This window comes from Telmatherina bonti (assembly GCF_933228915.1).
Source record: "Telmatherina bonti genome assembly, chromosome: 11".
NCBI lineage: Eukaryota > Metazoa > Chordata > Actinopteri > Atheriniformes > Telmatherinidae > Telmatherina > Telmatherina bonti.
The window spans coordinates 18828400-18844234 of NC_136629.1; the positions used below are offsets into that span (position 1 = coordinate 18828400).

General features: G+C 37.8%; 3 protein-coding genes across 3 annotated transcripts; 2 read left to right on the plus strand and 1 right to left on the minus strand.

Moving 5' to 3' along the window:
* Nucleotides 1-1709: 1709 nt before the first annotated feature.
* Nucleotides 1710-7725, minus strand: sirt1 (sirtuin 1; the record flags this gene model as incomplete). Its single annotated transcript, XM_079249206.1, is given in 10 exon segments — nt 1710-3099; nt 3246-3749; nt 3859-4042; nt 5330-5409; nt 5503-5650; nt 5999-6151; nt 6273-6508; nt 6669-6791; nt 7330-7680; nt 7683-7725. Coding segments are annotated over 10 exon segments (2103 nt in total). The 3' UTR covers nt 1710-2818.
* Nucleotides 7726-8421: 696 nt separating this feature from the next.
* On the plus strand, nt 8422-12158 carry dnajc12 (DnaJ (Hsp40) homolog, subfamily C, member 12). The gene is made up of 5 exons (XM_079249060.1): nt 8422-8536; nt 9172-9250; nt 9362-9501; nt 9607-9751; nt 11438-12158. Exons 1-5 carry the CDS (start codon nt 8459-8461, stop codon nt 11518-11520), a joined length of 525 nt encoding a protein of 174 aa, XP_079105186.1. The 5' UTR covers nt 8422-8458; the 3' UTR covers nt 11521-12158.
* Nucleotides 12159-13847: 1689 nt separating this feature from the next.
* cox5b2 (cytochrome c oxidase subunit 5B2) lies at nt 13848-15175 on the plus strand. Its single transcript, XM_079248899.1, has 4 exons — nt 13848-14025; nt 14625-14695; nt 14766-14865; nt 14946-15175. The coding sequence occupies exons 1-4, from the start codon at nt 13926-13928 to the stop codon at nt 15056-15058; spliced, it is 384 nt and encodes a 127-aa protein (XP_079105025.1). The 5' UTR covers nt 13848-13925; the 3' UTR covers nt 15059-15175.
* The last annotated feature ends 660 nt before the right edge of the window (nt 15176-15835 follow it).

Consider the following 15835-nt stretch of genomic DNA (forward strand, 5'->3'; position numbering starts at 1 on the left):
GCATGGTTTTATCTTCAGAGTCAAGACTGCAGTTTCAGCTTTAACAAAATGAAGAAAGCTGTAGCTTTTTGGAGATGGCCATGGACATTACCGAAAAGACAAAAAGTAAATGACTGACATCTAGTGGTCAAGTTGGAGATAGCAATTATTCCAAAAGCTGCCAATACACTATCCAGGGCTTTATCATCACATTTACACACCATGACAACAACATTAAAGATGCAAAGTGTTTGCTTGTATAAAGCAAACAGGTAATAATACAATAAATACCTTAAAAACTTGAGCTTGCAAGTAGTTTGCTGTCATTCTCTTCTGCGAGAAGCAATTACAGAAAAATACCAGACCAAAGTGTTTGAACTTTCTCCTGAGAATTTCTGAAGTTGATGTGTGGAAAATTGCTTCAGGTTATGCCATTACAAGTATGAGACATTGAGCCACTGGGATTTTTACCCATTATTTAAAGCAAAGCTGCTTCAGTTCCTTCAAGCTAATTGCTCTGCTGGTGTACAGCAATGATGACAGCAGTATGCCACAGATTCTCAGTTGGTTTGAAGTCTGGGCTTTGAAAAGGCTCCGAGCAAGCCTTATCCTGACTTTATTTGTCTCTATACACATTTAAAGGTATATATAACCAAAGAGGTCCAAAGTTATTCATAATAAGCAGATCTGGAAACACTGAACCAAAATGTTACATAATATATAAACAAAGCTATTTTTAACATATTGAAATGAAATGATTGAAATTAATTCAGACATTTGTGTTCATGAAAACATTGTCCATTGTTAACGTGTAGAGTAAAGCAGATGTTTATCTCCAGTTATGTTTTATATCTACACTTAAGTTAGACACAGAAACTTGAAGCCAGAGTGTGTTTGTACAAAGAGAGGTGGGGTGTGTATATATATGCACTGTATGGGTGAGTGTTTTGATGTTTGTGCAAAAAAAAAAAAAGAGAATATGGTCAAGTCTGTATGATTGAACTCTGATATCATATACTTGAGCATACGAATATGTTACATATACAAAATTGATTTTAATGTAAAGCCCTTTAAAGTGCTTTCATATGAAAAGTGCTTTATAAATGTTTTATTTGAGTACATATATAGAGAGAAGTAAGTTTGCAGTATATCTGCATGGTGTTTAAGTCTGTTCACCTGTTTAAGAATCAGAAACGCTGTCAGTCTGCTATTTAAAATCATGTTTGTGAAGAATGATCTAAAACAAAGTGGCCGCACTGCAGCTTTGCCACTGATGACTGCTGTCAGTTGCCTGCACAATTGCTTATGAAAAACAAATATTTGGATTTCAGATATCAAATGGCATGTGCAAATAAAACATGGAATATGCTTTCTATGATGAGTAAATAAAACCACAGCAGGCTTAAATTTACTGTTGCATAACAGAGCAAGCGTCTGAAAGCAGCCTCGCCTTAACTGACCTTAGATAGATGCAGATTTATAACCATTAATTTTTATCTGGCAAGAGAGTTAACTTGAACAGCCCTCTTATTACTAATAGTATGCACTGAAAACATAGCATAGATTAAACACACACATCTAAGGTGTGTGAACAAAATATTGTAGTACAACATTTGACACATTTTCAGGCAAGAATTTAAGTAAAAATCCAGAGTACTCTTTGTGACCAATGATGTATTTATGTGAACACTCAGCAGGTTTAAAACAACAAAAATAAGTGGACAGTGCTTTTCTCTTTTTTACTGAGAACCCCAAGAGAGAAAACAGTTATCATGAAATATTTAGAAAAAATAATTGTAAATGGCATGTGAATTAAGTTGGCATAGACATGTCTCCATCCCTCTGGTGCAAAAAAACATCAACAGACCAACAGCTTACAGGAATCAGGCTCCCATTGTCTTCTACAAAAGGAAAACCAGAACAACAAAACCTGGTTTTGTCAAGAGGAAAAAGTGCCATTTTCAATCTGAATATAATCTAAAGGTCAATATCACAACTCTATAACCAAGTCCCTCTCTCTTATATTGTCTCTGGCATAACTTTGTACAGAAGAAAAAAATGATCATCTACTCTTTAAGGAGTATTGTCTCACATCAGAGTATAAAAATATGAGGCTTGACCATAAAATTAGCTGCCACATGTCAGGAGGAACGCCTTGTCAAAGTTATATTTGTTTCCCAAGATTTAGATGACAGGTTAACTATACAAAGCTCATGACAATATGGGAGCGTGTTGATAAAGTTTTCTTTGGTCTAAAATTAAAGAGTATTGTTCCTTTTCAACTGTTTACAATATATATATTTAAAAAAAACTAAAATTCTGGTTAGACAATGCATTCAAGTAACTGAAAATGTGTCTGAAACTAATACCCAGTATTTAGCGGGCTGAAGGCTTAAATATTAACAACTTGAACCAAATCCAACATTGCATAATGAACAAGATTAACGTTTGCCAAGTCTTCACATGAATTTATGACAATTTAGGAAGTAATGCTTAATACAGCGTTGCATCTGCAGTAGATGACAGCAGATGACATCAGCTAAATTTATGAAAATGTGGATACAATGAGACATTGTGGAAATATATATATTTTTTTTAAATCTAAAGGGGAAAAAAAAAGCATTCTATGTATTAAATAGTGCATGGTATGTAGTTTCAGACACTATGTACATGACAAAATGGTACAGAAAAGTAAAACAAAAGGGAAGACCTGCTGCATATACACACAGTTGTCACACCATTTTAACTTTATGAAAAATAACAGTAAGTATGAGTCAAAAATATATGAAACATATATAAAAAGACAATTAGTGCTTTGTCAAATAGGTACTTTTTACATTTAAAGGTGGGTGGTGCTCTGAGTCTTTACAGAAGTAGTGTCCGTCTGCGCACTCAATGCTGCCTCATTGGCTGAACTTAAAGTGTCCCTGGGGTTTGTCTCTCCATCCGTTGCTACGGCGGCATCCTCAGGCTCGCTGTCGTCTTCCACGCCGTCGGCACTACATTCTGATTCCTCGCTGTCACTCCCACAGGAACTTGATGTCTCATCTTCAGAGTCGGAATAAACCTCAGCCCCGTGGAAGATGTAACGATTTGGCGCTTGGAAAAGGTACTGGCCCGCTGTGAGAACACACAATCTATGAAATTGGTTTTGTGCATTTATGTCCTACCTGGTCAATGTTTTTAGCTTTTATAAATATCCAGATAAGCAAAGGTTATCAACTTCAGCAAGCAAGACTGCAGCATCAACGTGATTCAAGGCTTACCTTCAAGCCGTTTGCTGATTGGACTTCTGTTGACACGACTCACCCAGCATCGTTTACGAATTTCAAAGCTGGATGTTTGGCTTTTAAATTCAGATGCCTCATCTTTTGGTGTGTCCTCTGATGGAGACTTGGCTGTCTCCTCACTTGGACAAGGCTTCAAAGGTGTAACGCTATTATCAGCAGTCTCTGTGACATTCAGACTTTCAGTGTCCCCTGAAATGTTGTTAATGGAGTCTGCTTGGTGCTGCTTCTGCACCTCCAGAGCTGAGTCACTGGAAGCAGACAAGGCCTCGCTTGGTGGCTGTTCTGGTAACCGTGGAGGTTTCTCTGTGATCTCAGTGAGTCTTAGAGTGTTGTAGCAGAGCTGTTCAAAGTCTCCACCCATTCGATGACAGAGCTCATTGATGATGCCGTCACAATCCCCGAGTAGCTCCACATCAAAGTTTAAATGAGGCAGCGGCTCCCTGTTGATCAGGACCTGAGGCACTTCATGAGGAATGGAGTCTGGATGAAAAACGAGAAGAAAAGATTTTGTTGCATGTTTAAGATTAACACAAATGCAACAAAACTCTTACAGAGGACTAAAATAGATATTCATCTGAGTAAACCATACTTGGGATAAGCGCAACTGGTCGGACTTTAAGTGACGAGCCGATGACAATCAAGAGGTCCACCTCATCTTTATCCTGCTTCATGGCTCTGTGGAACATTTCTGGAAGATTTTCTCCAAAAAAGACGATGTCAGGTTTCATGATTGCCAGAGGAATATCCGGACACCGCTGACAACGAGGGACAACCTGCAGGAATAATTCATTTTATTGACAGTACAACAAAAGGAAAGAAATGCCATTTATTTTGTCAAAGGTTGCATGTCTATAACATAGAATAACTGCGTTCTCCAACCAACGTTCGCAAATCAACTTAACCAAGTCATCCCATTATCCACCAACTGTACTCTGATAGATGGCTCATAATTTCTGACAAGTAAATTTTTCATTTATTTTAAATTTAAATCAGTAGACTTTCTACTGTTTCCCCGTGTCATATTTCAAAGCATTACTAAGAAATGATAAAAAATAAAACTCTAAAATGACAATAAAACATATTAAAACAGTTGTAAGGGCAATGCATCATAAAGGTAAATAACAAATTAATCATTTCAGTTCAGATTAACATATCCACTGAAAGCACTATATTCAGTATGTCACTAAGGGTGGATGCAATAATGAAAACATATTTTCAATTCTAATCTGAAAATTCCCAGTAATGCTTTTGTTTTTGTTTATAGTTACAAAATTTGAACTCAAGCACAAGAGGTCCTCGTGTTATGTGGTTCTTGACTTACATCATTTCAACTTTACGATGCTCATTAAATAAATGTAAATACAAAAAAAAACCAATAGAGCAAGTTTGAAGTTATGCAAGTCCATATGAGCTCTTACGACCCGTGACACAGGCTGAGACGACTCCTCAGTGTGTATTTTATCTACATGTACTGTTTTTCTATTTATATGATATATAATACATGTATTTAGATAATTATTTAGTGATCACAGGGGCAATATGAGGTATTTAAGGACAAAAATCTGACTTGTGCAGAATTTCGGGTTACGTTGCAGCGGTAGGAATGGAACTCGTTCGTAAACCGAGGATTGCCTGTATGTTTGAACACTACTGATGCTTCAACTTCTTACAGGAGAAGAATCACAAATTTGATTACAGCTACATTTTCCAGCAATCTTTCCAGACTTAAGAACATATCTGCAGTGGAAAGGGGTCAACTTGTTTAAATTTTTCTCACCCCAGTCCTTTGAAATAGAAATCAGACACACAGAGGTGAGTCTGAGAGGATCTGCTGGATTCCTCAATGCAAACTACCCGTTACAGGATGCACTTCCATTAAATATCACTGCCTGAAATCACCTTAAATACTGGAAAGATTTTGGAGTGAACTGTGCAAAGTTGTTGCATGTATTATCAAGCTATTCAACAGGAATGTTGAGGAGGTGGATTAAAAAATCTATAATACCATATCTAGTAATGTCTGCAAATGAGTTAATCTAGATCACTGCACAAAAAAATACCTGATTAAAGATGTCTTCCCTTATAGCATCACAATCCACCTTCTGTTTACAAGTAAGACATGAAGCAGTAGCAAATGATCCTGTAAAAAACAAAGAAAAAAGAATATTTATGGCTTTGCACGACCACGAAGACATAACTAGACCTAGAAAAATTAATTAGTTGTCTCACTTACCGTGACATTGGATAATTCGCTGAACTCCAGCAACTTGCTCTAAGGTATCAATGTTTTGTGTGTAATTGCGTAGCAGCTTTCCTTTTTTATCCAGCATGGATATAAATCTGTGACATGGTGAAGGTTGGAACTGACCTGGGTAGATCTCCTGTAACAAAGACAACAGATTTGCATTCATAGGGAGAAAAAAGTGAACCATCTTTTTTGGTTTTAGTGAAAAAAAAAAAAAAGACTGGGATTGAGAAATAATTTATTGAAGTATCAAAAAGTTAATAACCAGGAACATTTGTATTAGCGCTAAAAATTTAAAACAAATGTTCACAACATAAACATTCAAACACGCATCACCTTTACATAGTCTTCCCTATTCCAAAATATGACCAAAACTTCATCATCCAATAAAACCTTTGTGCCGATTTAAGTTTACAGCAGCTTCTATACCAATGCACATCATTAATACTCTGAAATAGTTGGAAAAAAATTCAATTAAACTGACCTTAGCGAACTTAAAAAAGGGTCTGGGGTCTCGTCTGAAGTACTCAATGTCAAACATGGACTGGGGATCTGGAAGGTCAGGAAAATCTATGGCAAGTCGTGCATAAATTCCATCTCTAGAGCGGAAGTCTGGTATCCCACATGAAACTGAAACCTACAAAAACAAACAAACAAAAGAGAAAAGGAAAAGATTTAAAATGCAGTAATAGTATATCAAATATTGTGCATGATTATTATAAATAAAGCAACTGTATAGTAAAATTGTAAATACATACACCAGCACCAGTCAGCACAAGGATCCTTCTGCTTTCGCCGAGTAGCCGCACCACATCTTCTAAGGTGTTAACATCTTTCCGCTTCTTTCTTTTGGGAGGTTCTGAAATGTTGATAATGATCTGCCACAATGTCATGTCATCTAAATCAGGTGGGAGTATAGTTTCTGGAAGCAGATCCCTCAGAATGGCCCTTGGATCAGTCTCTCTGATGTGTTGCTGGAGGAAACTATAGGAACCTGAACATGAACACGACAAATCAGTTCAATGCTTGTTTTATTTATGCACATGCTGTCAAAACTAACCATGGAGTTGCTTTGAGAAACCACCACCAAAAACGAGAAAAACAACAGTCTGCTAGATGCATGCTAAACAGAACAGTGAACTTCATCAAGTTACCTATTTGAGGTTGAGGAGTCCAGTCACTGGAACTTGCATGTGAGGATCTGTCATCTTCCTCATTAATGTGTTCTGGTGTGACAGCAAGACCATTAGACGGAAGATCTTCATGTGGAAGAAAATCTGAGCAACGAGAGAGAGACAGAGTGTATGAGGGAGAGTATTCCCCTAAATGCCTGTTGTGGCCATCTCCAATTGCAACTTTTATCAGTTGTACAATAATTCATGTCAACAGCTGACTCAGTGTGGTAAAGTGGACTATAACAACTCACAGTAATTCATATGATTATGTGACCACTGCAAATCCTTGTGTCCGGTCTCAGATTGTCTTAGGGAACAGTATTTGACGTTACACCAGCTAACTCAGCTAAGTTTCTACACAACTTCAGTTCCGCTGAACTTATATCGTCAGATCAACACAACTCATGTTGTTGGCAATTTTCTTTTTTCAAAGCACGAACGAAATTGAACTTATTCTAAAAGTTTTCCTACATAGAAGTACACAACTATGAACTATGTATGCATTACTGTTTTCAAATTTAGCTTGGAGAAGTTGTGCACTTCTTCGCAGGTAGCTCGCCGGTCGGTAAGTAAAACCAGTGTGCCCACTGTTAGTGTTGTACATCACGCATAGCTTTGATAAATGCCCAACTTTTCTTACCTGCACTCTCTTCAGCTGCATTTAAAACAGTAATGTCGCTTAGTTTCCCAACTGGTTTATGCGGCTCGGAGACCAAGAGCCCCACTCCATTGTTGTCTCCGCCTGGCGCTGCTGGGGCCTGCTCTACCGCCATCACCGGCTTCGCTTCCTTCTCGGCTAGCTGCGCACAATTCACCGCAGTCTCCCAGCTCTCTGGGGCCAAAGGGACGCACGAAAACTGGTCTGCCTCGGTGGTTTTAAATCCATAATTAGCCGCTAGACTAATTTTTGACCTTTTTGCGGCAGGTTCGTCCATATCGGATGCGCCTGATAAAGCCGCTCCGTGACTATTCTCTCCGTCCGCCATCTTCAGCCGCTGAGTCGATCCTTCCTCTCAGACAGCTGGCTCATTTGCATAGTATCACGTGACTTGCTCTCTGCCAGTAGACGTCACTGGTAGACGTGAGAGGAGCGTCCCCTTTTTACGTTGCTGACGTGAAATCATAACAAATTATTGTTGCCTTCACATGCCGCCGGACGATTTTCATACACTCATGGACAATTATTTAGGAATAGCCTATACAGTTTTAAGATATAAGCAACTTTATGAGAACCGAACTTGAACTTCTTTAATTTAATTAATTTAATAAATATTGTATGGTATGTCAACGCCGATGTTTTCGTTATATTGCAAGTTAGCAAGAATATATGTACTAAATTTAGGGTCGATTAGCAACATGACGTACCATTTTGTTTATGATAATATAGTTTTATAACAATTTCATCTAATAGTATTTCCCACACGTCTTTCAGCTACGTTTTTATTGTATTTCAAGGCTATGTGAATGACCAAAGTTTGCAAAGAAAGCTTTTACCTTGATAATTGAATGCAGCATACGTCACATGCTGAAAAGAGGACTGCTACATTTTCTCCACTAAGAAGATATCTTCATTGACTAATTTAACTATTTCAAAGTATCTCCAATATAATAGGGTCCGTCTGTTAAAGCAGCAAACTTGTGAAAAACAGAAAAAGCCGCGTTAGATAGCCCAATGATCGGCAGACCTCGAACTGAACAGCTACCATCTGGGGTGTCAGCATCACATTGCTCTGTTTAGATAAAACCACACGCGTCTCTGGCAGATCCTTATGGAGGCTGTCTTGAGCTACAAACCAGAGGATTTGGAGGATTATTACGGGTTATTGGGATGCGACGAGTTGTCGTCGGTAAGTTGTGTCCATTGAACTCGAGGCTCTGACTATTTGCTGGATGACGAAACATGACACAATGCGTATTGCAAATGGACACAGATGATTTTGAAAGTTGATGTCTATTAAGTAATTGGTGAGCGTCGAACCCCCTCCCCCCCCCAAAAAAACCTGGGAGATATTCATGGAAAAGATGTACCTCTGTGCGCTTTGGATGGACTATATTTCAGCAGAGACCTGTTGATGTCAGACCAAAAGATCAAACTAGTCGTGCGTCAGCAGTCTCTGTGTAGGTAGTGCTGTTGCATATTTCTAACAAACAAAATGATAATTAAATGAAGTATTTAATGCAAAAAAAAAAAAAAAAAAAATCAGCTTAGGTCGTGGGAATTAACACACGTACCTACAATGTTTTATATATTGTATATGCAAAATGTAAAAATACAATAAATGCAAAATTGAACTTTGAAAATTAAGAATTGAAGCTGATGTCTATTATAAACAGACCACTGTCGTTAAAAAAAGTAATATCTGAAAATCACAGATAATATACTACTGTTTTGTATGCTTCTTCTTTAAATATGCAGTGTAATAAATTATGTATTCGTTAAATATTCAAATAATTAATGCTTTATTATATTTGTATTCTTCAGACTGATCAGATTCTTAATGAATACAAGATCCGAGCTTTGGCATGCCATCCAGACAAACATCTAGATAACCCCAGAGCAGGTGGGTGGAACAAAATAACTTACAACATCACCCAAAGAAGAGAAGGTTCATTTAACTTGACTTTGTCAGCAAAATATCCAATAACAGCGGGATGTTCTCTTTTTTTCTCAGTGGCAGATTTCCAAAAGCTGCAGGAAGCCAAAGAGGTTTTATGCAATGAAGCCAAAAGAAAAAACTATGACCTTTGGAAAAGAAGTGGGGTCACTATTCCATTTCATGAGTGGCAATCCTGGAATGATTCTGTAAAGACTGTACGTAATGTCATAAGTTTAGGTTTTTGATGGTGTCTTTTTTTTTAAAGCACTGTGCATTCTCTAACTCATACATACTTATTATCTGTATTATTATCTGTACAGTCAATGCATTGGGCGGTGAGAACCAAGAAGGAACCAATGTTGGAGGCATCCAAACCAGAAGAACCAGTAATTTCCCAAACAGAGGACCGACACTGCCATCAGGAGGCATCAGAGAACCCTTCATCTGATGCTCAGCCCTCGTCAAGTAAGTAGATTTAAAAATTTTGTAAGATGTAAAGAAAATGACAGAATGGTTTTCAACTGCAACACTCAAAAAGAGACATAAATTACATTTAAGGGTAAAAAAAAAAAAAAAACACTGATAAGTGCCATATTATAGAACCTAAAATTTAAAGCATGAGAAATAAAAAAAAAAAAAAAGTGTTCCCAGTTTTTATGTCTGCATATACGTCTCTGTGACAGACATGTATGTGAAGGGTCAACCTTCCACAGCAATGTCTTCTTACTGCTGACATGGCAGTAAAACTTTAATAATGTTCAATTGTTAAACCCACATTACTTCAATATATGATGACTGTGTTGATATAAGCCAATTAATAAATGATAAGTGCCTACTTAAGGCAAATAGCATCGAATGTCTTCAATTCAGCCCACCATCTTGAGCATGCCTGACACTGTAGGCAATGGTGGAGAGGGGAAATCTATTTCAATAGGAGGGAAAAACCTCCAGTCAAACTGGACTCAGGAAGGCTGGCCAGCAGCCTCCACTGGTTGGAGTTTAAGAGGACAGGACTGAAGGGTCAAGACCACCATAATTCTATGCCAGTGATACCTGCTAAGAATGAAAGAGAGAAACACAAGTTAATTAAAATAATAATGGTGTATAGATAAAAATAAGGATCAAGGAGAGAAAGTGGAGGTAAGTACATCATAGAACGTCACCAAGCAGTTTTTCCTTTAAGCAGAATAACTGTTGAAGCCAACCATAAACATAAGTTTTATCAAAAGGAACATTTTGGTGCTAGATAGCTCTTATGAAATACTCCAGAAATCACAAGTGAACCTGTAGTGTGAGAGCAAAGTGCTCTGATATTATGAGATTTTCAAGATAAGATAACATGTGAACCAGCTTTATTTGTAAGGTGAACAACGAAGAAAAGGTTAAATTGGAGAAATATGATCTAATTCTGGGCCTCACAGCAAGAAGGTCACTGGTTCGATCCTTGGCTGGTTTGGTCAGTGGCCTTTCTGTGTGGAGTTTGCATGTTCTCCCCGTGTATGCGTGGGTTCTTCCCGGGTACTCCGGCTTCCTCCCACCATCCAAAGACATGCATGATAGGTTAATTGGTCACTCTAAATTGTCCCTAGGAGTGAGTGTGAGCATGAGTGTGGTAATTCGTCTCTCTGTGTGTGGCCCTGCGATGGACTGGCGAGCTGTCCAGGGTGTACCCTGCCTGTCGCCCAAAGCCGGCTGGGATAGGCTCCAGCTTCCCCGCGACCCTGAATTGGAATAAACGGTTCGGAAAATGAATGAATGATGTTCCCCGTGAATGATCCTATCAGGAACTTGCTGAAGCATTTTGGATCTGCTGGAGGCTTTTTGGAGCCTTTTTTGGGCAGCCTAATAGTAAGGAATGATGAGGAATATAAATTGTTCAATCTTAACGTAAGAATGCGTAGACTAGTTACTACAATGTTAATACACTTATTATATTTTCCATATTATATCAGGACTCTCTACAATAGTCATTTTATAATGGATTTCTTTATAATGTGTGTAATATTATTCCAAAATAAAAAAACAAAACAAAACAACATAGATATTGCATATCAACTAGAGGTCTAATTAATTTCTTTGTGCTTTCAGCTTGTGCTTATCTTGTTAAATTTTGTAAGACTGACTATTTTTGTATTTATAATTTGTGCTCAGGTGATTACTGCCATCTTCGCTTCCGATGGGCTGCTGACTCTCCATCCTGTCTGCTGCAGAAGTTTAGAAATTATGAAATATAAATATATCAGTGGATAAATTATTTTCAAGTGATTGCTTTTTGTTGTCGTCAGATATTCTGGTGGGATCCTGTTATCTGTGGTGTGACCCTGCTAAATATCTGTGATGAACTGAATTATTGAGAACTGATATTAGTGTGTCTGTTACAGGTGTAGTCGGCCATCTCTACAAAAACAAACTGCTGGTTGTTAGTGTGACTTATCTATTTCTTTTTTAATTTCCTATCTTTGGTTTTCATTTTCACAAACAAATGATGATACTGATACATGCAATATTGTAATGTGTACATTATGTGCTGCAGTGTCCATTACTGTGATTATATGTTTCATGTAATGTCTTTACCTGTAGCAAAAGGTTGTAACTCTTTGAGTTAGAATAGTTATATTGCTTCACCCATGTATTTATTTGGTATCATCACACTTACAGTGATTGATTTAAATATGCCAGTGACTTCTGAGTTTGCTGAGTTGAGATTGCTCCTAACATTTATCAGCAAATATCACTTTTTGGAAAGAAATGATTTGTTGATCTTTACTCACTGTTCTCTCATAATGTTTAAAATAGATGTAGTTAAACATGATTTTATTTTTACTGCATTATTATGTGACTATCAAATCCTATTGGATGGAGACGGGATTCAGAATATTGTGTGGAAAAATTCCTGAGTCTAATAATATTTCCATAATAAATGAAAAATTAATAAAGCATTTTTCATTTCATTTCATAAGCAACATTATATTTGCAAGTAGCATCATAAGATGACAGTATATTTGCAAGTAGCACATTGTGTCCTTCCTTTAAATAAATAGATCAAGGTTAAAAAATATATAATAAAATAAAGAGAATTCACATGACAATGTCTCTGTAAACAATTCTTTCGCAAATGATTACAAACACTGTTTTATAATAAAACAGTAAATGATCTATGGTTCACCGCTAGATGTCCCTGAAACGCGCAATGACGTCATCATGGTAAAAGCTAAAGGACCGACAACTAACATGTCTCTTCGCCGGGCGCGGTGGCGCGCGCCTGTAATCCAAGCTACTGGGAGGCTGAGGCTGGTGGATCGTTTGAGCTCAGGAGTTCTGAGCTGCAGTGGACTATGCCGATCGGGTGTCCGCACTAAGTTCGGTATCGATATGGTGCTCCTGGGGGAGCTCGGGACCACCAGGTCGTCTAAGGAGGGGTGCACTGGCCCAGGTCGGAAACGGAGCAGGTCAAAGCCCCCGTGCCGCTCAGTAGTGGGATCGCGCCTGTGAATAGACGCTGTAGTGCAGCCTGAGTAATACGGCGGGACCCAGTCTTTTGATGCTTTCCATGCTCCCTAACAAACACTGGAATCTCATGTTAGTGTTTCAGTTTCTCCATAGTTCCTTCGTCAATTTCTTTTTTCCATCAAAGTCCGCAGATTGTTGTTGTTGTTGCAGCGCCTCCTCCTGGAGAACAGGAGCAAAGCAGTTCGGTCTTAGTTAATTTTTTCTTTTCTTTCCATTTATTCAGTTTTCAGTGTTTATTTATTCAGTGTTCTATGCTTCAAAAGAAAGTGATTAGAATAATCTAATCAGTAAATACATATAAGATATTTGCTGTAAAAGTAACTTTAAGTTGATTTGTTTTAAGGTAAAATAGTGACCATCCTTCTTGCAAAAACAAAACACATTAAAACCCAACACAGATACAGGATACTATAAATTGCCCAAACACGAATAGTGAGCACTCATTTAAGGCTTCTCTGTAAATAAGTGCATAAAAACTATAAGATAGAATGAGTTTTTAGAGGAAAAAAATGTTGAAACTTAACTTAATTTGCTCTAGAAATTTCATGTTGTTCGTGCTTTTTTAAAGCACTAAATGTAAGTATATGTAAATATAATATACTGTACTTATAGTTACTTTGTTGGATTCAAATAAAAAAAAGTTACTTTATTAGTATATTTTTATGTTATTATTTGACTTGTTTGGCCCACTTGAAATGAAATAGCGCTGCACGTGGCCTCTCGGACTTAAATGTAACTTGAATCCTCTTGTTTAGGGGGCAGTGAACGGAAAGGTTGCTATGCAGGGGGTACAATGTTGAAAATAAGTTTGAGAATCACTGCCTTAATTTTCCATTTCTTTTTTATTTGTTCTTATTTTTTATCTTTAATCTAATGGATTAAATATGCATTTAACAGCTTCAAAATAATTTCAATGACATGCTATAATAGACTATTAGAAGTAACATGACTAGTTTGTAATTTTATCTGCATTTCCCACCAGTAGCTTCCTCTTTCAAGTCCTCAGCATGGATATGTTGATTCTCATTGGTTCAACCACCTGTCACTCAAACAATCGCTCTGGGTTCATGTCAGTCCAAGTAACCGTGTCCGATTCAGGTCATTTTCGGTACCTGGCAGTGACAGCATAATGGCGGGACGCCTGCTGCTCCGAGCTTGTACAACAACACTACAACTGAGAAGAAATGCCGTGGCGAAACCGCTGCACCGTGCAATGGCTTCAGCGGGAGGTAAGGATTTATTTCGGAAAGACGATGTAAATATGTCATAAATATGTTATCTCTGATATCTTACGACATAAAGCTGAACTGTTTTCTGTAATGAGACGACGTCGAGCTGAGAGGAGCTGCACTGGTTATATTTAATTTATGAGGAAGGTTTTTAAGTTTATTGCGCAGTTTGGTTCCTAATTATGCGATGATAACTAGTCGTTTTATTCAAACATACTTGTTTCTACTGATTAAATATCTTTGTGGTCCCATTTATTAGTATAGATATTCTGTATTTGCGACAAAGGTAGGTATGAAAAGAAAATGAAGGTCATTTGGACTTTAACTCGTGGAAAGGCCTGTGACAGACCCACCTCTCTTGGCAGCCTTGGTTGGTTTGATGCCAGTATCCTAAGAGAGAGAGAGGGGGGGGGGGGGGGGGGGGGGGGGGGGGGGGGGTAAGGCGTGTAGGTGTGGGAGGTGTTCAGTGACAAAGTGCAGCTTTAATAGGCCTCTCTCTATCATAACCAGCTACAGTCATGACATCTGCTGGCATTAAAGTGAACGTGGATTTGGGTTTGACATTAATCTGTACCCACTTCTGTGCCACACACTTCAAGGAATACCAACAGATGAAGAGCAGGCCACTGGACTGGAGCGACGCACCCTACAGGCCCTCAAACAGGGAAAGGTAAGCAGCTACATATGTATGGCACCATTAAACTGTGCATGTACCAATTTTCTTCACGTCAACTTCACAGGACCCATACAGCATGCTGAAACCCCAGCACTATGCTGGTACCAAGGAAGACCCTCATATTGTGCCAAGCATTGGAAACAAGAGGCTGGTGGGCTGTCTTTGTAAGTCTTCCTCTGCAGGCTGACTTTCTTTTGTTCATGAACATTACAAATCAGGTTATTTATGAATTAATTTGATTCAGGTGAGGAGGACAACACTGCTATTGTGTGGTTCTGGCTTCATGAGGGAGATGCCCAGCGCTGCCCTTCCTGTGGTTCCCATTATAAGCTGGTTCACCATGAGTTGCCCCATTGAAAACAACAGCTCTAACCGATTTAACAGATATATCTTCTTCCTTTGGAGTTATATAATGTAATGTGTGCTCATCATTAATATGTACAGTTTATCATTAAAATGTCAACTCAACCAGAACAGTCTCAGTGGTTGTTTTTAATGAAGGGAACAGATCATTATACTGTGTGGTGCATCTTAAAAAGTTTGAAACCCAAAAGTAAGTGAAAACTGCTTTCTGTTGTATGAAATTAGACATTACAATTAAATGCATATATATATATATATGAATGTATTATGTATTTATAAAACTCCTCCGGGCTCTTTGAAGGTCTTAGCGTTTTTTTTTGGATATTCCCGTTGATATTGGTTTCATAATCATTTTCCATCAAATTAATTTTGTTGCTTTGTTTTTAATCATTGAAGCATGAAATATACCCGTTAAGAGCAGCCTGTTGCAGATACCATTTTTTTCCCCCACATCTTCAGTATTTTTTTTCAATTTTATTTCACACATAGCGCTGCACAACCTCACGTCACACAAAATCGAAGCATGCAAAAAAAAAAAAAAACAAACTTGCACCACCATGATAGAAAAGGGGCAGAAGTGAAAAATTAAAATAAAAAAAAAAAAATAAAAAAATGTTAATGGTCAGCCAATTATCAACCCAATACTTTGAGGAAAAAAATACATAAACAAGTGATACATAATCACACTCTTTTATCAACATAAAATCCATCATTCACTTGATTCATATACATCCTGAAAATTCTGTTTTTGTGATATATTCATAATCTGAT

Excerpts from the sequence above, each read along its gene's own strand:
- dnajc12 (XM_079249060.1), top strand. The coding sequence starts at position 8,459 with ATGGAGGCTGTCTTGAGCTACAAACCAGAGGATTTGGAGGATTATTAC. Across the intron at positions 9,251-9,361 it reads TCTAGATAACCCCAGAGCAG|TGGCAGATTTCCAAAAGCTG; the intron begins GTGGGTGGAACA and ends TTTTTTTCTCAG. Across the intron at positions 9,502-9,606 it reads GGAATGATTCTGTAAAGACT|TCAATGCATTGGGCGGTGAG; the intron begins GTACGTAATGTC and ends TTATCTGTACAG.
- cox5b2 (XM_079248899.1), top strand. The coding sequence starts at position 13,926 with ATGGCGGGACGCCTGCTGCTCCGAGCTTGTACAACAACACTACAACTG. Across the intron at positions 14,026-14,624 it reads TGCAATGGCTTCAGCGGGAG|GAATACCAACAGATGAAGAG; the intron begins GTAAGGATTTAT and ends ACACACTTCAAG. Across the intron at positions 14,866-14,945 it reads GAGGCTGGTGGGCTGTCTTT|GTGAGGAGGACAACACTGCT; the intron begins GTAAGTCTTCCT and ends AATTTGATTCAG.